At 45.4% G+C, this 24,720-nt stretch overlaps 1 protein-coding gene and 1 pseudogene across 13 annotated transcripts in view; both read left to right on the forward strand.

The window, feature by feature from the left end:
* Positions 1–24,720, forward strand: part of PCBP3 (poly(rC) binding protein 3) — a 213,425-nt gene that overhangs the window by 139,644 nt on the left and 49,061 nt on the right. For 10 of the 12 annotated variants that reach the window (XM_079762700.1, XM_079762696.1, XM_079762707.1 and 7 more), the window contains one exon: positions 2,198–2,324. The exons of 1 other annotated variant lie outside the window; for it this stretch is intronic. In XM_079762700.1, coding sequence (XP_079618826.1) covers positions 2,315–2,324 — 10 coding nt within the window. In that variant the 5' untranslated portion in view covers positions 2,198–2,314. The remainder of the gene's footprint in view (positions 1–2,197; positions 2,325–24,720) is intronic. One more of the 12 variants, XM_079762701.1, reaches the window with a different exon arrangement.
* LOC307097199 (putative transmembrane reductase CYB561D1) lies at positions 23,085–24,134 on the forward strand (annotated as a pseudogene). The gene has a single exon. The product of its transcript is annotated as a putative transmembrane reductase CYB561D1 (transcript).

Here is a 24,720-nt window from a genome sequence, read left to right on the forward strand (position 1 = left end):
GACATTTGGGTTTTTCCACTTTTTGGCTATTATGAATAATGCTGCTGTGAACATTCATGTGCACGTTTTTGTGTGCACATATCTTCAGTTCTCGTGGTTATACACTTAGGAGTAGAATTGCTAGGTCGTATGGTAACTCTGTTTATTTTTTGTGATACTGCCAGACTGTTTTCCAAAGTGACTATACCATATTATATTTGCACCTGCAATGTATGAGAATTCCAGGTACTCCATATCCTTGCTGACACTTGTTATTTTCTCCTTTTTTAAATTCCTCTTACATTTTGAGTTAATTTTTGTATATGGTGTAAGGTAAAGGTCCAAGTTCATTCTTTTGCATGTGGATACCCAGTTTTCCCAACACCATATGTTACAAAGACTGATCTTTCCCCATTGAATTGTCTTAGCCCCATGTTAAAAATTCTTCCATTGTTTTCTGGTGAATTCTCACTTATTGACCTTAGGCCTAAATAAACAAGCAAGGCTTCTCTGATCCTCGATCAGTAACTTTTTGAACATTTGATTGCACTGTGTATGACTGTCTTCCCAAGTGAAATGCTGTGTGCCCATATGAAAGGGAGGTTTTACTCAATGTTATGTTATACTAGAGGCCCGGTGCACAAAATTCATGCATGGGTGCGGTCCCTAGGCATAGCTGGCAATCAAAGTGCGAGCATCTGGTGTGGAAGGGCAGGTCCCAGCTGACCTCTGGGCCCTGGGCAACACCTGGGCCCCTGGACCACCGTGCGATCCCCTCCACCTGAGTCATTGGGCCCCCACCCGGCTCCTTTAGCACCTGGGAGCTGGGTGGCAGCCCCACTCTCTGCTGCTGCTGCTGCTGCTGGTTGCCATCTGAAGGGCAATTGGCAGCCCCACTCTCTGCTGCTGCTGCTGCTGGTTGCCATCTGAAGGGCTCGCACCTGCCTTGGCCTGGCACTACCTGCTCACCTACTCCACTATCCCACCACGGTCCTGCTTTCGTCAGGGCCCATTGGGCTGACAGCACCTCTGCTGCTGCCCGCTGCCAGCGCCACATTGCTGACGCCCGCCATGTTCTGCCCCACCCCCTGGTGGTCAGCGCATGTCATAGCAAGCGGTCGAACTCCTGGTCAAGGGAACAATTTGCATATTAGGCTTTTATTATATAGGATGGAATTTCTTTACATGTGGGTTTTCTCATTTATTCCATTTTGAACCTCAAGTTGCTGTAAAGTATCTTTTGTTTGCTCACTTGTTTGTTTACCAAGAATGTTGAAAATGGAATAAATGAGAAAACCCACATGTAAAGAATAAGGAGTCTGCTTATTATATGGATGAGAAATTTTAGCTTGAGACATACACAGACATTGCTGTTATTTATTGCCTAAAGTGGTTACGTGATTGACTCAGAGAAAGGCAAAGCAGTTTAACATAAGTTTCTAATTATTTTTGGTGCTATGATCTCACAATTTCAAATGTTGGGACACTGTTATAAACAAGCCTTTTTACGATGTCTAGAGCAATAATTTGTAGTGATCATAAATATACACATATGGAATAGATTGAAAAATACAGCAAAGAGTATAATATTATGAAAATAGATACTTGTGACTGAGGATTAAATTTCCAGTTCCAGCTACAAACATGATTCAAAATGTAAAAGTAAAGAAACTTAGGTAGACCAAGGCAAAAATGATACAATCTGGAAAAACATCAGATGGAGGAGAAAGTGGCTCTATTTGGACAAAATTGAATGCTGAAATGGGAGAGTTTTAATTAAATTATTATACTAGCCATGAAAATGGAATATCAGCTATGTATTTAAATTTATATATAATTTCATAAATGTTATTTTAAAATACATATAAATATATTAAATATTATAAGTAGAAAGTTAATTGTTTTATTTACATTCTCAAAAGTCTTCACAGTTTTACAAAAAAATTTCTTTTGGACTTCTCATTTATAAAATGGAAGCCTCCTCATGTTTTGAGCTGCCTCATTTGGGTTTAATAGGGCAGTGTTCCAGGGTAAGTCCTCACTGGCACTGCGTTTCCATACCCTGCGCCTGCCTTGTACCTGAATGCTTACTAGTAAGACACATTTGCTACTCTGTTGAATGCAAAAAAAAAAAAAAAAAAAAAAAGCCATTCTGTTGACGCTAATGGATAGGGTCATAAATTTGTGAGCTCTTATGCCCTGTGTTTTTGTGTTTTAGGTAGGTGGGACAAAAGCCAGGCCTTCCATAAATCACCAGTTCCAGTTATGGTGCTCTAAGTTACCACAAGTCTGAACATTTGTGTCTATGGATCTGCTCTGACTCTTAGAGCCGCTTATGGGGGAAGGTGAGTTGCTGTAAAGTATCTTTTGTTTGCTCACTTGTTTGTTTACCAAGAATGTATGTAACAAAGCCAGACTCATCTTTAAAAAGGAAGTTTGTTCCATGTGGTCCAATCTGCATTTCAGTCTCTTTAGTTCATAACAGGGTGTCAACTGGGGAATAGTGCCAGGGAGAGAGTCAGACCATGAAAGGGAATGTTTAACAAAGAAAGACAGTCTAGTTCTGGCTGATATTGCTCTGTGGTTAGAGCATAGGCCTGTACACTGAAGGATTGTGGGCTCAATCCCCGGTCAAGGGCACATTCCTGAATTGCAGTTTCAATCCCTGGCCTGTTCAGGGCACGTGTGGGAGGCAACCAATTGATGTATCTCTTTCACATCTCTCTCTCTCTCTTTCTCTCTCTCCCTCCTTCTCTCTCCTCCTTCCTCTCTCCCTACCACTCTCTCTAAAAATCAGTGGAAAAAATATCCTCAGGTGAGGATTAACAAAACAACAACAACAAAAAAGAAGACAGAAAAAAGAAAGGCAGTGGATGCAATGATTATGTGGGAACCTCTTGCCAGGTCAAGTGTTGCATTGACTTGGCGTTTGAAGAAACTGGTCTGCGTTTACAGGAGCAGGTCAATGCTGAGGCAGAAATATTTTTCCATGGCTCTTTCCTTTGAATTTATGAGAAGCATGGGAATCCTTTGAACTAATTCCTTAGTGTTCCCTGTTTTTACCCTGTAGATCTTCATCTTACTATTTTGTAAAGAATGCTGGGTGGGGAATCTGAAGAGCTGGATCTGTTATCAGCTTCTTAACTGGTTCCCTGTGAGTGAGCAGGAGAGTATGTGTGTGTGTATACAGATGGAAGAACATGTGTGTATGGGTATAAGAATGTGTATGCATGTGTGTAGAACAATGTGAGCATGTGTGCCAGTGTGCAAAAGAGTGTGTACACTTCTATAGAGCACATCTATAGAAGCATGAGTGCATGATTGCAGAAGTTTATGTGCATGTGTGTTCGGATATAGGAATGTGTTTACATGTGTGCAGAAGTGTGTGTTCTGTGTGCTGCTTGCTCCAACTTCCTGAGGTCCACATTCTCTCTGATGGACCTCAAGATTCTGAGCCTGCAGGACTGACTTTCTTTGGCCTTAGTTTCTACCTGTAAATCAAGCCCTCGGAGGTTTTTTCTGCAGCTCACATGCCTCAGTACTCTCCAGCCCAGTTCTAGATTATTCCCCATGAGTTTTACATTATGAAGCTCTGCCAAAGCCTTAAGAATACTCAAGAATGCTTTATTCACTTATAGCCATAATAGTGGTGGCCATGGGGAGTCTGCTTCAAGCTGTTTCTTGTATTAATTCAGATTCCCAACACAAACATTCCATAAGTTCTGAGTTACGTATTTCCCAGGTGCTTGTCTGAGAAACATGTGCATCTTAAGAAGTCACAAGACTTAATACGGACTCTCTTGTAAACTCTCTGAAGGTTTGCCATTCCCCTTAGCACCAGCTTCCTCGCCCTCCCTGCCCAGATGCTGTCTGTCTGGTTTTGGTGTGTTTTTTTTGAATTGCAGCTCAGCATTTTTAATCCCGTGGTGCTTGACCCAATTCTGTAAGCCTGTGTCCTATGCTGTTTTGATCTTTGCTTTGTTCCTCTTTCCATGGAGGAAGGTTAAAACCATTTCAGCTTCCAGGTGTCTGTGTCAGCTGCACGTCAGTGACTGGTCACAGCAGACTACAAGTCCGTTCTGGGTTTGAAGAGGAGCCTGAGGAAATGGCTCCTTTCACATGACTGGCATGTCCCAGGCTGTGGTCAGGAATGAGGATGGTTATGTAAACCAGAGCTGGGACTGACCAGAGTTCTGAGGACACATGTGGAAGATAGGCTTGGAGCACCCTCAGGCCAGGATGCCACCATCCCCCATTTTTTCTCAACCTCTGGGCCACACCTTCTCATCTCCTTTGTGGTCCCTGCACCCTCAGCTTTCTCTTCAGCTGGTGACCTTGGTCCTTCATGTCCCTTTTGCACATTGCTTCCTTTCCTCTCACCTTTTCAAGGGTTTGGCTCCTGCCTTACTCCCCCTCTCTGCTTCTACCACATATGAACACATGGGCATGCCCTTTGGTGGCACGCCCACTTGCAGTAACCACCCATCTCTGTCCCTTTAACAACTGGCCTTGCTGTCACCACTTGTTCATCTTGAACCAGACCTGCCTTGTCAAGATTCACAGATCTGCCCCTGCCAGACCCAAAAGTCGGTGTCCAGTCCTCCCTCACAGTCTCTCAGTAACACTGGATGCTATCAGACACCCGGTGGGCAAGAGTGTGGGCCCTTGATGTCCTGGGCATTACGACCCTAAGCAAGGCGTGAGTGACCGTGCTGCTGTTTCTGGAGGAATAAGAGCAGATGCTATGTGGAGAGCTACTGGGAGGAGTGAGCCACAGTGCCAGACAAACTACAAGGCTCTCTTAATGTTCACTATTAGCATTTTCCTCCTCTGCTTGAATGCTTAATGTTGATGTCCCCAGGACTTGGCTCAGTTGGGCACCGATGACAGAGACTGCCCCAGAGTGAGAGGTGGGGCACCGAGAATGCGGCTGGCTGAGCCAGTTTGTCACTGTGTGTGAGAGCTTCAAACACATGTATCCTTTAACCCAGAAATTATAACTATAAACATGTATTCCAAGGAAATAAGAGAAGGACATGAAGAGGTACACCCAAAGATTATTATTAAAACATTGTTTAATGTAACAATTCAAAAACCTGGATACAAAAACATAGCAGATTGGTTATGTTCTTATGCATAAAAGTGCATAAAATCTTATGCATAAAATAGAATGCCATGGGAATTTGATCACTATTATTTAGATTTAAACATATTGACATAGGAAAATATTTTGTATATAGTGGTAAATGAGAAAAACAGGACAATCATGGGTGGTTTGGTCCTATTTTTGTTAAAAATATAGTAACACACACCTACTGGAAAAAAGTCTGAATAGGTAGACTTCACAAATATGTCACTATCCCTGGTGGTCTTTCTGGGTATTTATAGGCTATTTTTTTATATTGTTTTCTGTAATGAGCATCCAGTACTTGTGTTATTCATTTATTTATTTACTTTTATAATTTTATCAAATTTATTGGGGTGACATTGGTTAATAAATTTATATAGGTTTCAGGTGTACAGTTCTATAATATATCATATGTATATTGTATTGAATACTTGTGTTAAGTTTTTTTCCTCTAAGGAACAGAAAGGCTGACCTTGGTCAGTGATACCTGCATACGCCATCCGCTTCTCTCTGTGTGCCTTTGCGGTGTGAGAAAACCACCACATAGTTTGTAGGTGTGCACAGTGGCCAGCTCAGTGCCCCTTGGCCAAATCACACCTGTCTTCACAGCCAGCAAGTACACTCTGCATCCATGTTTTTACCACTACCTGATACGTGTTTTGTCATTTATTTGTGCCTGATTTTGTATGAGGTGATAAGATATAGGTAATAACTCAGTAAAAGATGGAGCTAGAGGGCAACCTTCTCCTGCTTGGTGCAGAAGTACCTGTCCTGATGGGTGGACTAGTGTGCATTCCCTATGTTCTCTCCTGAGGTCCTGGTCCACCTTTCCATCCTACACTGCCCAGATCAGAGCCTTCGCTTCTGGGTGGCTCTGAAGGACGCACAGGGCTCATCAATTGCTGAGCTTCTGTGTGCGGCTTGCTTTTAGGACTGGACCTGGAAGCTCTAGATCACAATGAACAAAAAATGGTAGAGGCGAAAATTCACTGTTGGTGCTGTTTCAGGCCCCTCATCCTGGTGACCCTGTAGTCCCAGGGCCATGCCCGCTATTCGTAGGTAGGACCCGCTTTATGTGAGACCCGTTCACGGCAGACAGCAGACAGCGGCAATGACAGCTCAAGTCTTAGAGTTGCATTTTGATTAATATTGGTCCATGAGGTCCCCCCACCCACCCCTTCCTTTCCAAGGGCTTAGCTCCTGCAGGCATTTGTGCAGTGGCTGCTGTTTGGGGGAAGGAGTCATTGAAATGACAGCATCCGTGCCAGGCGCACCCCTCCAACAGAAGGAGGGGAGTTGGGCAAAAAGTAGGTCACATGTGCCTGGTCCCATGTCACGAGGTTTCCAACCTGAGGCCAATGGGATTTGTAGCCTCCTTTGATTTAGAACAAAACACCACTCTAATTTTCTCTTTCTCTAAACGGGGAGAGTGACCATCTGTCTGATAGCGACATCCACCCAGCCCTGCCTGACCTCATAGCCGCTGTGTTCGGAGGTAAGGGGTTGCTAGGGCCTGGCCAAGGCTCACTCCACACAGAGCCCACGGTGTCCAGGGCAAGAAGTGGGGTGGGTACAGGTCATCAGGAAGTGTTGGGAGGTCCTGCTGCAGCAACACAGTCCTTTGCTTAGGGATGGGAAAATGGACAGGGTGTCATACTTATAGATAGTTCTAGACGTTCAGATGATAGTATTCACATGGGGTCCTTTATTTCAATAATCTGGTTCCTTTTTAAGGATCAGGGTCAACTATTAGCACTCTAATGATAAAGTGTTATTATGTAGAAAAATGCATAGGTAATTTTACAGATGTTTGTTGCCAGTGATACTGGGGTAGGTGTGGGAATACGATTCTCATGCTCAGAAACATCGGCCATCCCTGTGGATTGGGGCTCTGTGCTCTCAGTGTGGTGAGCGCCTTTGTTTGGGAATGTCAATCTCTCAAGGAAACAGGTGAGCTGTTGGCTTCCAGTAGTATGAACACACAGTGAGATCTGCATATCAGAATAAGGATAATACTTCTATATTACTACTGGATGGACAACATGCACTTTTGGAGTTCGATACTTATCTTGAGAAATAACATACTTGTTTTGTCTCTGGGAAGGCCAGCGAATGTGATTGCTTTGTGATAAAGCAGATGTGGAACGTATAATAGTTTAAAAGTGTTTGTAAAACTAACCTGAATTTTTTAGCTTATAAAGAACAAAATATTTTGGGGTTTTTTCCTGTCCTATAAATGAACTAAGGTATTTTATTAGTTCAGGATCCTTAAACATATTTTGGCAAATAATGAATAGAATAAAATATCTGCAATATCTGTATAGTGAACTGATTGCTGGTGCCATACTGAAACAAGTTATATCTCCTCTTTGAATTTGCTGGGAAAAAATACTTCCAGAAATAGTTTCCCTGAGTCAAAATCATAATGGTACTCAATTTATTTTTTATTGGGAAAAATGTTTTTTACCTTTCATAGATAAAATATTTAATATTTTATTTGTAGTTTTAACTAACTTTCCAGGAAACATGGGTCTATGGCCAAGTTCAGAAAAGTAAATGTAAACACTTCAGATTATGTATTTCTCTACATTTTAGATGTAAAAAAAGAGCAGTTGCACCCTCGGTAAGAAAAGAGGCTTTTCTCTTCTTGAAAGTAATGCCTTTGCGCAAATACTATTCATTTTGGGTGATGCCCACTTCATTCCAACTGCAGCCTTTGAAGCAATCTCATGTAATGTTTCTAAAGGGCTCTCTCTTGCCCATTTTCCAATCTTGAAGAAAGGGAAGTCTTTTTTCTATTTTATTACGATAGGACAGAAAATTTCAATGTTTTTCAAAATTTTCATGCCTGGAGAAGATTCCCCGTATTTTGATGCAGTTTTTACCAGTCTCCTTTTCCTGCTGCACCTGACATGTGTCCCCATTGTCTAAGATAATGTGACCACTCAGTCATCTCATGTGGAAGAAGAATGAGACACTCTGGTGTGACAAACATGTATGCTTTTATGTTAATAAAATTACAAAGTTATACCCCCAAATTACTGCCTTCAGGGGAAAATGAGAACTGCTGTCTGGGGCCTGGTGAGTGTTATGGGATGTTGATTTTCCTTTCTTATGGCAGAATAGACAATTGTTTTTCCAGAAGTAACATAAATACAACAATGGAGAAGCAACTGGCTATGACCCCTTTCCATTTCTCATAAAGCATGAGGAGGGGGCGCATTGGTCCTCACAGCTAGTCTCTGTCCCCACCTGTCTCCAGCGGGCATGTCCTTTTCTTTCACACTCAGCTGGGAGGGGAAAACACGGGGCTGGTCTCTTAACAGCATGCTCATTGCTTTTGACCTTGACTCATTTGGGAACTGAAAGGGCATTGATGGAGTTGGGCCTGGCTGGCCTTCTGCAGGTCCCTCTGACCTTCAGCGCTTTGAATGTCGGTGGTCTCATTTAAGACCCCCAGCTCTGCATGAGAAGCAGAAACCCACCCACCATAAAGCAGATTGTCACCCTGTGAAGAAGCCTCAGGAAGGTTTGGTGTCTTGAGCACCTCAGAACTAGAACTCTTGAAGACACGTCTTTATTCTGGCCAAGATAGGAGCCTCAGAGGTCAGGGACTAAGGACCAGCAGGCTAGCATGGTCATGGGGGGCTGTCTTTTGGCACAGCTGGTGTGCCCGCCGGAACACTGGGCTTCCTTCTTTCTGAATGTCGGCTGCATTATTTTATGTATAGTGCAGGGCAGTGGTTCTCTGAGGGTCCTGGACAACCACCATCACCTGAGAACTTCTGGAGAGGCGGATTCTCAGCTACTCCCTTCCCCAGACAGCCTGAGTCAGAAACTCTGGCGGGGGGGGGGGGGGGGGCGGGGGGGAATATGGTCCACTTACCAAATCTTCTAGGTGTTGCTGATATCCATATAAGTGTGAGAGCCAATAGGTCAACCACACAGGAGTGAAAGTGTAGGCTATGGTCACGTGGCACTCCTGGTGTAGCGGGCATGTGACCTGTGTCTGCAGTGAGGCAGAGCAACCGTGTTCTTGAGTAATGGTCCTTTTGGTCAGATATGAGCCAGGGGAAGTGTGACATGGTCTCTTGGGTTTTCCATTGCGTGTGACCTGGTGTACAGGTCAGTCCTATGGTTGCTGAGATCTGGCAGGGCCTGGTCCATCTAAGTCTGTGCCACACAGCAAGACCCCGTTGCTAAGCAGTATCCATCTGCCCCATTGCTAAGCAGGAGTCTCACAGAAAACCAGAAGAGATGAGACTGTGGAGAGACTGTGGTTCTGCTTACTGGGGCTCAGGCAGGAGCCCATACCTCATGGCACCCTCACCTGGGAAGGGGGTGGCCACAGGCTGTCTGCTGGGTAGCAGGGGGACTACAGGAGCCACTGTCATATCTGGACATCAGTAGGGGCATGGCTGGGAGCAAGGGCTGCACTCTAGAGCGACAGGGCAGCCAGCTTAGAAGCCAGATGTTCACACCCTCTGCCAAGCTCTGGGCTCTGTCTCCTGAGCTTGAAACCCCCATACTAAGGTGTGTGTGGGGCGGGGGGGGGGGGGCGGCATGGCGGGGGGGGGGGGTGCTGCCATTGTTAAAAACAATCCAACAGAATCTAAAAGAGAAAAGGGAAACCTGTGTAAAAACAGCCTACCAGGTGAAACATGGAGCCATCAGACAGGAGTCCTGGATGAGTGGGAAACTGTTCCTATAGGGAGGTGGGCTTTGTTCTGGTCTGTTCTGTTTTGCTTTCATAAATTTGGTGTGTATTTAAGAGATTTTAAAAAATATATTTTTATTGATTTCAAAGAGGAAAGGAGAGGGGGAGAGAGATAGGAACATCAATGATGAGAGAGAATCATTGATTAGCTGCCTCCTGCATGCCCCCTACTGAGGGTCGAGCCCACAACCCAGGCATATGCCCTGACTAGGAATTAAAACTGTGACCTCCTGGTTCATAGGTCGATGCTCAACCTCTGAGTTACCGCGGCCGGGCTGGTGTGTATTTAAATCAGTAGGAATGGGCAAATTATTCAGTGAGTGGTGTGGGGTCAGTTAGATATCTATTAAAAACAAACACCCAATTTAGAACCTTACCTCTCACCAAACACCAATGTATGTGAGACAAAGTGATAAGCTCAAGGATTCACAGAAAACGTGTGTTTTCTGTGTGTTTTGTGGGTTTTTTTTTAAGGAACTATTTAAAAAAATTATTTTGGGATGAAATATATACAAGTGTTAAGAACACAGAGATTGAGACTTCTCAGAGTCTCATTTGTATAACATTTTGATTTTTTAAAAACATGTAAAAGTATTACTGATTTAAAGTTTTAAGTATATTTTTATTTTATTTTTTTGTTAATCCTCACTCGAGGATATTTTTTCCATTGATTTTTTATTTTTATTTTTTTACATGTATAAGCATTAATATTTCAAGAAAAATGACTTTAAATATAATAATGTTACATGCAATAAACATTAATATTTCAAGATTTTAAATATAATAATATTACCAAAACTGTGCTAACATAGTATAATATCACACAGGTTGTGGAAATATTAAAAATCTGCAAATAACAGGATTATTTCTATTATATTCTAAAATATTTTTTTCCTCTGACTCTATTTTTGTTCATCAGTTTATGTTGTTCATTATATTCCACAAATGAGTGAGATCATGTGATATTTATCTTTCTCCGACTGGCTTATTTTGTGTGTCGAGTTTTTAAAACAGTTTTTTTCAGGGAAGAGCACCAGCAAAGCACACATTCTGAATACAGCATCCTGGAGTGTCATGCTCTGGATGGCACCATTTGAGCCTAGAGCAAGGAGACCCGGCAGCCAGACAATAGCGACTCAGGGCACAGGCCTTCCACATAACTTAGGAATCTGCCTCACCACACATGTGTATCCATGATGCTTATAAGGGAGAAACGGGACCCGCTGTGCTCCCATCAGGACCCGCTGTGCTCCCATCAGCGCTATGTCCCATAGAGACTTTTGAGGATGCCCCATCCTGCAGCCCCAGCAGGGCCACATCCCCACGCAGACCTTGCTCCTCCGCCACTGTCAATTGACAGGATAAGGGTCATCCTGTGGCCCCACTTCCACCATGGAGCCCCAGTCAGCGGGGCAGTCAGTAGTACTAGAGAGGCTGACTCTGCTGCACAGCACAGGCGGAACTCAGGAGTGAATCGACAGCAGAAGGAACTGTGACAGCAGCAAGCAGCACTGCATGGGGCTGGCTGGGCTGCAGGACAGGCCACAGGCACTTCTCTCTGGGTCTAGAATGTTTTGTGTCATGAACTGATCACACGATAAGTGCCCGTGTGAAAATCAACCTGCACACCTAAGATTTGTGCATATTTATGCATGTAAATTAGACCTGCATTTTAAAGTCTTGTCACAGAACACACATACTGTGATATTTATGCAAAACAAGAAGGTGTTGTCTGTCTGGAAATGGTAAGAAAAGGTGACAGTGACTGGAATGGAGAAGGATTCACAGTGGCTCTGTCCCTCCATCTGCGTGTTTTTCAGAGCCTCTGGGGTCTTGTCTCCCCAGCTGCAAGGGGGCTGCTCACTCACCAACCAGAGCAATTCTGCCACATTTGTTTTGCCTTTTTATTTTGTGCTTTTTACTGCTTTTAGAAAGGATTCTGCTGCCGTTACAATCAAATCTTTTAAAAGCCACTGGTTTGAGTGACTGGGAAATGCATATTTTTTACTTTTCTAAGCTTGAAATTTTCAAAGAACCCTGGAGTGGCATCTGGGAATGGACAGCAGGTAACACCCTGGGTTCCAGAGTTCCCTACACTAGGCCAAGGCGCACAGGGAGGAAGCATGGCAGGAACGCTGGCCTGTCACCTGGCTGCGTCTGTAGCACCTGTCTTGGTCTATATTCCGCCTGTCTCCAGTTCAGCCATCTGGCCTGAGTTCCAGAAGCACAAAGAGCCCATCCCCTGGCTGGGCTTTTCTGACCATAACCACAATCTCCATCCCCATCCTTATCCCCCACATGCAGTCCCAGTTGGCAAAGACCCTGGCCCGTGGTGTTGAGGAACCAGGGAGGCAAGTTGGGACACAGTGGCTAAGCCGGGGAGGAAGCCCAGGGCGGCGTGTCATCTCTGGAGCCTGGACTGCTGCCTGCCAGACTGGTGGCAGGGTGCTGGGGATGGCTGTGGGCAGGTCAGTGGAAACCTGTCTTCTGATAAATTGCAGGTCCTGCTGTTGCAAAGCCCTTTTTTTGTAGTAGGACCATATCCGAGAATGTGGACCCGTCTGGTTGTCCTGTTGGCTTCCCCAGTACAGCATCTCTGCATGGGTTTATAACTCTGCCTTTCTGTCTTGGCCATTGGCAATACTGAGCTCAGCCGTCCACACACTGTATCATCCTTCAACACACACAAATAAAAACAACCAAACCCATTACAAGTAAATGAAATGTGTGGCTGCTAGACAGTTTTCGGATTAAGGGACCATCAGCAGATTAAAGTCAGGGGATTAAATCTCAGCAGGAATACCAGACACCCCTGCCCCCCACGCAGGAGCCATAGTCAGTGTAGTCACTACTGTGAGAAAGTGGTGGCCTTGCTGCGCACCCCCACAATCTCTGCTGAGGCTGCCCCCACCCCTGGAAGCCGCCAGGACCCCTCAGGTTTCCAGGGGTCATCTTCAGTTCTCCCTTCCCCCCCGGGAGAGTCTAGCAGAGGGAGGAGACAGCCAGGAGTCTCAGACTGTGTTCAGGGCCCCCTCCTATGGGACCCTCAGTTGGCTCCCCACAGGGTGGGCTTCCCAAAGAGTGGGACCTCACTACGAGTTTTAACCCCTTAGCACAGTGCAGGGCTCAGGGGAATGAGCCCGCCACTGCTCCCTCCACGTCCCCTGGCTGCTCCTCCTCCTGCTCTCAGCTTCCCTCTCAGGACAGTGTCAGTGCCCCGTCCTCAGTGGGCAGGGCAGCTCACACCCAGTAGGGGACATAGGGTAGGGACTTTAGAGGGGGGTGTTTTCCCAGCCAGAACACAGGTGTGAGTATGTGTGTGTGTTTCTGGAAACTGACTCTAAGCCGCTGCCTCCTGTGTCTGAACGCCGGATCTTTGTGGCCCAACTCCATCTGCAGGCAGGGCCCAGCACTTGTGCTCTCACCTGTTTATCAAAGTCACTTTCAAACCAGGGGCTCCAGGCTCAATTTCCAACTCATGGTATTCTTAGTTTTTAAATCTGATTTTTTGTAGCCTTTAGCCATATTTTAAACATTATTATTATTATTATTATTATTATTATTATTATTATTATTATTTTGGTCCTTATAGTTTCTTATCTAAGTTGTCTTGCTCCCCCCCCCCGAATTTATTTTTAATTTTTAGTTCGCTGATGCTGTCTCTACCTTCTTAACCTTTTAAAATCTTGTCTATTTTTAACTATTGAATCACTTATTTTTCTTGTATCACTCTCATTTTTATTCCCTTTAGAGTTTTACTCACATTTTTTGTCTTTATTTCTATACTCCCCCGCCCCCCTCCCCTCAATTTTCCTTTCCTTCATTTGGGAAGATTCTTAATGGTTTAGCTGCTTTAGCACATTTTTAAATATGTTTTATTTTTAGCCGATGCCATTTGTTAATATTGTAACTATATTATTATTAAAATATTATAACACCAACCTAGCTGGTTTGCTCAGTGGTTAGAGTGTTGGCCTGAGGACTGAAAGGTCGCAGGTTCGATTCTGGTCAAGGGCATGTACCTCAGTTGCAGGCTTGATCCCTGGCCTGGTTGAAGCAGGAGGCAACCAATCGATCTGTCTCTCTCACATTGATGTTTCTCTCTCTTTCTACCCCTCCCTTCCACTCTCTCTAAGGATCAATGGAGAAGATATCCTCGAGTGAAGATTAACAACAACTAAATACACACACACACACACACACACACACACACACACACACACACCCCACAACATTGAAAGGAATGACCTGCTAAACTCATGAACCCATGTTAGGTTACTTCTCCAACATGGCTAAGAGTATCTGTGATTCTGTTTGTGGCTCTGCATGAATCTTGTAAGAACATGAGCTCACGCATCCAGGAGACCCAGCAGCAGGCAGCCAGGATCTGGGGCTAGTGAAATGGAACGAATGATATGGTCCCCTCCTGCCCCACCCGACCCCACAAAGACTTAAGTAACCTATAGACTTGATGTCTATGCCTCGGGCAGTTGCACAAGGACTGATCTGGGCTGGGAACAGTGTGGTCTGGCTGGAAGCTCCTGAGCCCTGTGGTCACAGGCTAAGCCACTAGGTACCAGGCCCTTCTGCTGCACATGGTAGGGTAAGAAGTGAGGCCAGGGCCTGGGCCAGGCTGCCTAGGGCTGCTGGTGTGTCCCCATCCCACCACCCACTGTCTGCCCACAGCCCACCCTCTCAGTGACCATGGGCAAGCCACTCGCTGCCTCTGGCCCTTGTGTCTAGTCTGCATAACATACAGTTGGCTGTTCTGTGAGTAGTGAAACCACATCTCTATGCCCACTGCCCTTACTCTGGAGGCTGAAATGACCCTGTGCCCTTTTAGGAAAGAGAAGCCGGCCTTCTCAATAAGGAGAACCCCAGTGACACCTGAGGTACACTGGCCCACTCCTGGGAGGACAGGTGCCAGTGACCAGGCCAGGCCTCTGTCCCCTGCACTCAGAGTCCTCTCAGGTGAGAAGACCCTCCGCTGCAGAGGTGAGCCTGCCGCACCCCTGCCCTCTGGGCCAGTGCTGAGGATGTGCATGGAGTCCCTGACCCTGACCAGACATAATGATGGGGCGCTGCTGCCCTGACCACCCCTGTGGCCTAGATGGTGACCCATGGACTTCCTTGTGGGTATGAACTCTGGCTCACTCCACTGCTCAGAGCCCTGTGTCTGGTTGAGAAAGGACAGTTCCAGGCAACTGCTGGCCACAGGCCTCAGCAGTGCTGCACGTGGGGCTCACTCAAGATGCCCCAGAGGGAGGGGTTGAGGTGTCTTTGGGGGGCACCACATTAATCAGTGGACGAATCAGTGCCAGAGGGTAATGAAGAGCATTGTTCCTACAGGAGCACAGCTGTGTGAGCACCTGGTAACATCTTCTTAACAGGAATCAGTGCTTGCATCCTACATGGATGTGGGGGGAGTGGACTCAGTTTCAAGGTCTGCCTCTGTACAGGGTCCACGTGGACCAGAGCAGCCCTGCCCTAGCCTTTTCCTTTATAACTGGCTGGGCTTTATTTTTCTTTAAAAATCTCATGTGCTTAACTAATCTTAGCCTCCTTTGCTTTTTGTGCTATAGTGCAGCACCCTTTCTTTTGTTATGTTTACCTAAAATTCTTCCTGATTTCCACATTTCTCTTGGTATAAATTACTATCTCTGTCCCTTTGTTGTAATAAAAGCTCTATGCCTCATCCCCGCTCCAGTAAAAAAAAAGGGGGGGAGGGTAGGTCACAAGGACACAGATTCAAAATCAGTGCTTTGCTTTTTGGGGAGATAAACGATCTTTACCTTAAGACATTTTCTCTTTCCCTATTTTATTTTATTATTGGTGGCTGTGGAGTTTTATTAAGTGCTTTCCAGCTGCTGTTGAGAAGCAGCACATGGGTGTTCAGTGCAGGGATATGGAGCCTGTCTCTGGACTGAGTTCTGGTCCCCCACTTCTCAGCTGTGACCCCTGGCCCTGTGTGTGGGGTGAAGTGGGGACGTGCCTTCCTTGCAGAGCTGCAACGAGGAGTGTACCTGGACAGTAAACACAGTATCAGCATTAGGTGTTGTTTATTGTTATTTGTATGGTTGTTGAATTTCTCCTTTAATTTATTAATGACATGGACAAAATTCCTGATATTAATCACTCATGCATTTCAAGAATAAACCTCCTTTCGGTCTTGTGTATTATCATTCTTTAAACATGCTGATTCTGGTAGTGTTTAATCAGAATATTAGTTAGAAATTTCTGCTCAGAAGCTGGAAGTGCTGGGTCATAGTACAGGCCTGTGGCCAACTCAGGGATGTGGCCAATATGAATGTGTAAGCTGCTAGTGGCTGAGCCTCTAGCACAGGCTGTGCTCCCCAGGGCTTTGGGTAGGGGTTGTGTTGAGTGTTAGTCGTTTTAGTGTCCAGCCTGTGACTGTAACCTGCATTTCCTTCATCACTGATTAGCTTCGCTGCCTTCTGATGTATTTATCAATCTTTTGGGATGTGTGTGGTCAAGGCCTTGCCCACTTCTCTACAGGCAATCAGTATTTTCTGGATAGCATCCCTGAGTGATTAAGTGAAGTGCAAATATCTTCGCCCACTCTGTGGGCCCCTTTTCTCTCTCCTAATGGTGTCTGTTGATAAACAGACCTTAATTGTAATGTGGTCCATTATATCAGTCTTTTTGGAACCATTGAGCTTATTATGTCTAAGTGATCTGTCCTTGTCCCCACTTCATATAGCTAGTATCCTATGTTGTCTCCTCATGTCAAGCCACAGTCCACTTGGAATTTATTTGGGAGTAGAATCAACAGAGCAGGGTTTCATTCTGTACCTGCCGACCCTGCCAACCAGTGCCACTGATTGGAAAATCTGTCTTCTGCCTACTTGCACTGTGAGTGCCTGTCTCTGACTTCCTGTTGTGGTCCATCGATTAGTTGTCTGTTCCTGTGCCCGTCACACAGACTGAACTGCCTTCGCTTTCTGGTAAATAGGCCTCACTTGGTTCTTTCTCTCAGGAATGTCTTGGCTACATTTGGCCTGATGAATTTTTCACATGCATTTTAAAACCAGCTTGTCTGTTGGAGTCAATCTGCAGATCAATTTAGGGAGATTTAATATCTGAAATTATTGAGTGTTCAAGTCCATGAACATGATGCCTTTCTTTAATTCTCAATTTTTCTTTAATTTCTCCTAATAGTGTTTTATAGATTTCTACATACAGGTTTTATACATCTTTTCTTAGAATTATCCGACTCTGATTTTCTTTAGGTTCTTGTAAATTGAAATTTTTAAAAAAATGTTTTTTAGCTTTGCTGGTATAGAGATGCATAATGCTAATCACCCTATTAAACTCATCCCTTCTTATAATTATAGATTTTTCTGGATCTTATGTACCCAGTCTTGGCATCTATACCTGTCTGTGCTGGCTTGTCTCTGTGTCATGGGGGCGCTCACCTGGAGAGGGCCTGCAGGGGCCCTGAAATTCAGGAAGCACAGACCCACAGTGGAGTTGTAGGTCCCCACACGGGAGCTTACAGGAGGCGGGTTTGGGGCATCTGTCCCTGGGCAGCCCTCTTCTCTGCTGTGCTGCATATCTGACCCATGGTGACATCTGTGTGGTTACCCAGACAGACACCTTTGTCATCAGGTCAGGTCCCGGCCTTGTACTGCCATGGACTCATTCAGCATTTTTCTGTCCCTGCTGCTGTTCTCACCGTCAGTGTCCATCAGGCTGCATTGGGCCCAGTCATAGGACATCAGAAAGCTCATTAACTAGGGCCTGCAGAATGCCAAATCGGGCAGGCCCCGCATGTCTGCCATTCTCTCTGACTCTCTTACTGGCACTCACTCATGCCTAGCTTCTCCCTGTGGTCTCAGATGTCTGCCAGCAATGGTCTGGGCCAGTGGTCGGCAAACTCATTAGTCAACAGAGCGGCAAACCGTGGCCCACGAGCCGCATGCGGCTTGCGAGCTGCGGTTTGCCGACCACTGGTCTGGGCAATGTCTTTTTTCCAGGGCAGTGGCAGGAGGGAGGGGTGTGCAGTGCAGTGTAAGCATGGGGACCATTCCCCAGCCTTTCCCCTTCAGTTTCTTAACCCTGACGCCATAAGCAGCTTTCCTTTCCTTCCCTCCAAAAGAGGGACTTTTGAACCCCCAACCTATCTGGAACACGTTTGAGGGCTGAAGTAGGGATGGTGGATTTTCAAATTTTGGAATTGCCAGCTGTCCCAGGCTGCAGTCTGAATTTTCTACTAAACTGAGAGCCGCTTGAGAGTGAAGGCTGTGTTCCTTTGTCCTGTCCCCGGTGCCAGGCTCCGAGTAAGAACTGAGTGTTCAGTTGAATGTCCCTGCCATGGTTGGCCTCCCATTCTGGCCAGTGGGTCTGTAGGAAGATAGAGTGTGTGCAGACTGACTGAATGCCTGCTGTGTGAAGGTGCTAGTCACACAAGCTCATCATTGCAGAAGCAGACAGGCATGGCAGAGCTAGGACCAAGACCTATGGCTCAAGGAGGCCTGCCCTGTCTCCACAGCAGACCTGTTATTCACCTTAGAGACATTCTAGGGTGGATCACACCCTAGACCCTGGGCACTTCCTCAGAGCTAGGACTGGAGGAAGCCCACACTTTGCTGGGAAGAGAAAAGCTCCACACTGCTGCCAACATGAGGCCAGCATGCCAGGGCCCCTGAGCAGGGAGGAAAGAGGGCCAGGCCACTGGCTCCCAACCCCATCACGTTTGTGTGAACTCGAGTGACAAGCCAGCAGGCTGTGCAGAATGCTCACTGAAGTCAGGTTGTGTAAACCCTGACCATCTTTCCAATGCTAACCGTGACTGGCAAGAGCATTACAGGACAGAACTCCCCTCCCCTCCATGGCCCCAAGGACACAATCTGCATTGTGAGTCTCTCTAGGAGCAGAAAGCAGCTAATAAGTTCTGTCGGTTTCTGCTGTACTGGCTTATGCAGCCTGATGGAGCACTGAGCTATTAAACATAACAAATCAAGTGTGTGCTTGTCCCCTGAGGTTCTGATCACAGCCATCTCCTCCCGACAGCTGAGGCCTGGGTACAGCCTTGGACAGAGCCGACTTGCACTCGCTGCAGCCATGCAGTCCTTGGGTGGTGGTTTGCTGGCAGGACTTCTGCTCCCTTCTCTGAACAAGAAATCTCATGTTGGAGAGGACAGGCTAGTGCATTTGTCATGAGTGTGATGCTGTTATAAATCACAGATAGCTGTACACTACTTCTATTTTAATATCCAAATCTATTTACTGCCCCCCGCCCTGAAAAAAACTTACAACTTGGAAGTTACATGCCACTTTCAATCATCAGACTCCTTCTTTCAAGTCTGAAACAGTAATCTTCATTGGTTTTTATATTTGACTAGCATGAAAATAGAGTTTACCTGTCTGGTGGTCGGGAGCAATGAACTAGCTGGTTCAGAGCCCCTCTTTTTCTCATATCTAAACAGAGATGGCCCTGTCCCTCCTGCCTTAGCACAGGGGGTTTGCTTATGTAGCAGCTCCTGGGACATGTGCACCATTTATTGCTCCTCCTGTTGTTATATCTATACATCTTATTATAATAATATTTATTTTACTAGAATTCTGTTGATTTAAATATTATTTTTTTAAAAGAATGATTGGAAAATTTGTCTTATCACTAAGTACTATTTCACTAAGTAGTATTGATTAAAGACAGATTTTGCCAATTTAACTATTATAAAAGATCAAATGAGGTTCTGGTCAAAATGGAGTAAGGTACAACTAACTAACATCATAGTTAATGGTGAAAGAATAATGTTTTCCTCCTAAAATCATTAACAAAACAAGGGTTTCTGCTCCCACCACTCCTATTGAACAGTGTGCTGTAAATTTGACAGTTCAATGTGACAAGAAAAGGAAATAAAAGGCATACAGATTTGGAAAGAGGAAATAAGCCTGTCTATATTTGCAGATGACATGATTACCTACATTGAAAATCCCATTAAAGCTACAAAAACCTTCTAGAACTAATAAGCAAGTTCACTTGTTTAAGAATGAGAGGTCAACATTCAAAGATTAATAATAATCTATATGCAATCAAGAAACAATCAGCAGAATTAAAAACACACCACCATTTGCATGAATTCCAAAGTTATGTACTTGCTATACGTCTAAAAAATATGCACAGAATTTATATATTAAAAACTACAAAACACTGATTAGAGAAATCCAATAAGACTTAAATAAGAGACATCCTGTGTTCATAGATTGGGCCACTCACCACAGCAAAGATGCTAATGCTTCCCAAATATATCTATAAGTTTAATGCAATTCCTATCAAAATCCCATCATGGGTGATTATAGATATAAACAAGGTGACTTGAAAATTTAAATGAAAACTCAAAGGAACTAGTTAATGCAAGTGAATTTTTAAAAGAATAAAGTTGGAGTAATTTTAAGGCACTCTGACACTACAGTAATAGAGACATTGTATGTTGGTGCATAAACAAGCACATACATATGGTATCCATGGGGTGCCCTCTGTGTTCCCACCTGTTACTGGTAGAAGTGGAATTCTTGGGGTGCTGCAGGGAAAGGAATTTCCTGAGGCTCCCACGGGAGGATGTGGTATCATAGGAAGCTTTACTGATGTAAATTTAAGGGGTTCCCTTCCAAGGTCCCATCTCCCTCTGTCCCCCCATGGGAAAAGTCCAATCTTGTCTTTGGCAGGACTAGGATTAAGGCCACTGCCCAGAGTCTCCACTCCATATTAAAGCGAAGTCCAGTCCAGAATATGGCTAGGTTAGTTTGTGTTCCCAGCTGCAGTCCATTGTGGGATCCCATAACACTGCTTAAGGCCACATGGTGGGCCTCTGCAGGTCATGGAGCAAGAAAGTGCCAGGGAGCAGGAATGAAGCCAGGTAACTAGAGAGAGAGAATTCTTTGTCTGGGAATTATAACTGGAAGCTTAACCAAGTAACCCTTCAGGATTTTGCATGCTTGCATTGGCTCCACGCTCCTAGCCAATGATCTTTGTTCCATAGACTAGACTGACAGGGAAGCACCTTCCCTATAATATCACCCTGACTTTGCTGCACATGCACCAAAGTGGACCCTTTTCCCCAGTGATTTTCAGGGAATGGATCTGCAGTTCCCCATGGGTGTGTGAAGTTGTAGCTTCCCAGTGAAGCTGCCCAGATGACCATGCTTATAATGTCTGACCTCCCCTTTGCTCTTTTCCTATTATTAATATTAAGAACTAGCTAATTATGATGATAACATATAGATGAAACATAACAGAGCCCAGGATTCATCCACACAAGTATGGACAATTGATTTTTGACAGAGATAATAAAGCAATTTAATGCAGAAAGGAAAGTCTTTTCAAGAAATGATGTTGAAACAATTGGATATTTATATAAAAAAACAACAACAACCACTCAATAACAACCTTGACTTAAACTTCAGACCTTATACAAAAATTAACTCAAAATGGATCAATATCTAAATGTAAAACATAAACTATTTAGAAGAAAAAGAGTTAAGAGCATCTATAAAAGATAAGAGTTTTAAACAAAAGCCACTAAAGATAAAATTGAGAAATTACACTTGCTCACAAAAAAATTTAATTAGCGTAAGACTCTGTTAAGATATGAAAAGACAAACCAGAGACTAGAAAAAAGTCTTTGTAAATCATACATCCAACAAGGGCTATACCCCCAGTATCCCAAGAGGTAGAGAACTCTTTAAACTCCACAGCAAGAAAACAAACAGTCCAGTTAGAAAATGGACAAAAGACTGGACCACACACTTCTCCAAACAGGACAAGTGGAAGGGAAATAGCATATGAATAGATGTTTGGCATCCTTCGCTGTTAGGAGAAAGCAGACTAAACCATAGCCAGATTTCACTACCATCCTATATAATAAAAGCCTAATATGCTAAGTGTCCGGTCAACCGGTCAACCGTTCAACCAATCAAAGCGTAATATGCTAATGATATGCTAAGGCTGCTCAACTGCTCCCTATGACGTGCACTGACCATCAGGGGGCAGAAAGTTGACCAGTAAGTCGACCAGTCACTATGACGTGCACTGACCACCAGGGGCAGAGAGTCAACTGGTTGACCAGTCGCTATGACGTGCACTGACCAGCAGATGCTCCAATCGGTAGGTTAGCTTGCTGCTGGGGTCCGGCCAATCGGGACTGAGCGAGACAGGCCAGACACGCCCTGGAGCCCTCCCGCAGTCTCTCCCCAGCCAGCCAACCTCGTGCATTCTTCCCCAGCCCCGATTGTGCACCGGTGGGGTCCCTCGGCCTGGCCTGCGCCCTCTTGCAATCCGGGACCCCTTGGGGGATGTCGGAGAGCCGGTTTCAGCCCAATCTCACAGGCCAGACCGAGCCCCCCCACCCCCAATGCACGAATTCATGCACTGGGCCTCTAGTCCTATATAATAAAAGGCTAATGTGCAAATAGACGGAATGGCAGAATGACCAGTCGTTATGACACTCACTGACCACCAGGGGGCAGACGCTCAACACAAGAGCTGCCCTAAGTTGGTCAGTGCGCTCCCACAGTGGGAGCGCCACTCAGCCAGAAGCCTGGCTCACGGCTGGCAAGTGCAGCAATGGTGGCGGGAGCCTCTCCCACCTCCATAGCAGTCAGACATTCCCCGAGGGCTCCCAGACTGTGAGAGGGTGCAGGCCAGGCTGAGGGACCCCCCTCCCCCGAGTGCACAAATTTTGTGCATCGGGCCTCTAGTCTGTTAACATGGCTATAGCAGAAACACTGATAGTCCCAAGTGCTAGCACAGAGCTGTGGGTCTGTCTGTCCCAGTGGGAATGGAAAATGCTGCAGCTACTTGGGCACATAGTTTGGCATTTTTCTACATACGCTTAAATACAGAGATGAGAGTTCTGGGTATCACAGAAAAATGAAAACTTATGTTTATACAAAGATATGTGCACTGTTGTTCTTAGCTGCTTTATTTGTAATAAACAAAAACTGAAATTGACGCAAGTGTCCTTCCTGGTAACTGGACACACAACTTGTGGTGCAACCACTTGGTGGCATGCTACTGGACAACAAGTCTCTGTTATGTCCAACTACTTGGCAGCTCGAGAGAGCATTATTATGTGGAATGAAAAAGGCCATTTTCAAACAATTACATTTGTTTGATTCAATTTATGTAAAGTTCTTGAAATGACAAAGAATAGTGATGCAGAATAGATCAGTGGTTGCCTGGGGTTCGAATTGGGGCGAATGCGTAACTATAAAGAGAGAATATACAGGAGTCTTTTCCTGGTGATCCTGCTTGTGCAGGTGGTTAGACAAATCTGTACATGAGATACAATTTCACAGACCCATACATGACAAGCAAACCAACAAAGGGGTGTGTAAAAACTGGGGCAGTTTATTAATAGGGTCTTACCCATGTCTGGCACTGGTTTTGATAATGTCCAACAGTATGTCAAGTGGAAGTTGGTGAGGGTACAAAGCAACTCTATGATTTCTGCAACTACTCATGGATCTAAAATTTTTTCAAAATGGTACAGTTGATAATTATTAAATCTGCAAATATAAAAAATGAATTGTATCAACAGACCAATTAAAATCTGAGAGATTATCAGAGTGGGTAAAAAAACAAGATCAATCTCTGTGCAGTCAACAAGACACCAATGTGAAATACAATGCTATTGGTGGGTTAAAAGTTAAAGGACAGCGGCGCCAAGTGATCACAAACAGGAAAGACGCACTTAGGCAGCTGGGAGTGTGTGATGGCCCAGTACGGCCATGCAGACCCTGGAGGTCTTTTCTCCTGGCACCCTGTATTCATGGCCTTGACGTTCTGCGTCTGCATGGCGAGACTATCCTCTCTTCTCGCCTGAGCACTCCCTGTTCTTCTGCTGCTCCCAAAAGGCCCAGATCAGACTGCACTGAGTGGGGCAGACCCTACCCCTCCTCTGTGCAGCCCTGGGCCTGGGCTTCATCATCGCCAGCAGGACCCACAGTGAACTGCCCCACCTGGCATCCTGGCATGGCTGGGTGGGGGCTCTGACGCTGCTGGCCACAGGGGCCAGGCACTGTGTGGGCTCTGCCTGCTCTTTTCCCGGGCAGCCAGGCTCTCAAGGGTGGCTCGCCTCAAGCTCTTATCATCTGACGTGTGGACTGGTGGTCTACCTGATGGCTACCGTGATGGTGTTCCTGGGCATGTACTCGTTGTGGTTCCAGGCCCAAATCAAAGGTGCGGCCTGGAACCTGTGCCTGGCACTGCCCCTCTATCCAGCCCTGGTGATCATGCACCAGATCTCCAGCTCCTACTTGCCGAGGAAGAAAATGGAAATGTGACTCCCTCCGAACTCTGACTCTAGCTGGAACCCTTGCCTTGGACTTCAGTGGTTTCTTTGGTGACCTTCAAGGACTCCACTTCTGAAGTAATAGGGTTTTTATACTTTTAGCTGGGCTAGGGGCTGCAGAAGCCCATTGCTCCTACCGATGGGTGACTCAGTGGACTGAAATGGGGAAACATCCTGAGTGCAAGTAAAACGTGATGGGGAGCTGGATCCGGAAGCCTCCACTCTGAATGGGAGACAGAAGGGTTGGGTACTGGTGGTGATGGTGGTGCTGTCATTTCTTGGTTGCATGCCTGATGGAGGGTTGGGTTCCTGCAATTATGAATAGCAGCTGTGGTTCTTTGAGTCTCTTTTGAGAAAGCAGTATGGTGTAGTGGACAGAGCCCTTGGTCTTTTCTATGGGTTATGGTCCTCGTAGGCTCTATTATGTGACCTTATGCAAGCTGCATGTCTCAGGAGCTCGGTTTCTTTATCTGTGTGGTGAGCGTTTCTAAATGTTCTCTAACATCCTGTGTCTGTAAGGTTGACTTCACAGCATACTCTCCAGCTCTGGACTGGGGCTGGATCACTTAGAAGACTCG

The sequence above is a fragment of the Cnephaeus nilssonii genome (assembly GCF_951640355.1).
Source record: "Cnephaeus nilssonii genome assembly, chromosome: 3".
Classification (NCBI taxonomy): domain Eukaryota; kingdom Metazoa; phylum Chordata; class Mammalia; order Chiroptera; family Vespertilionidae; genus Cnephaeus; species Cnephaeus nilssonii.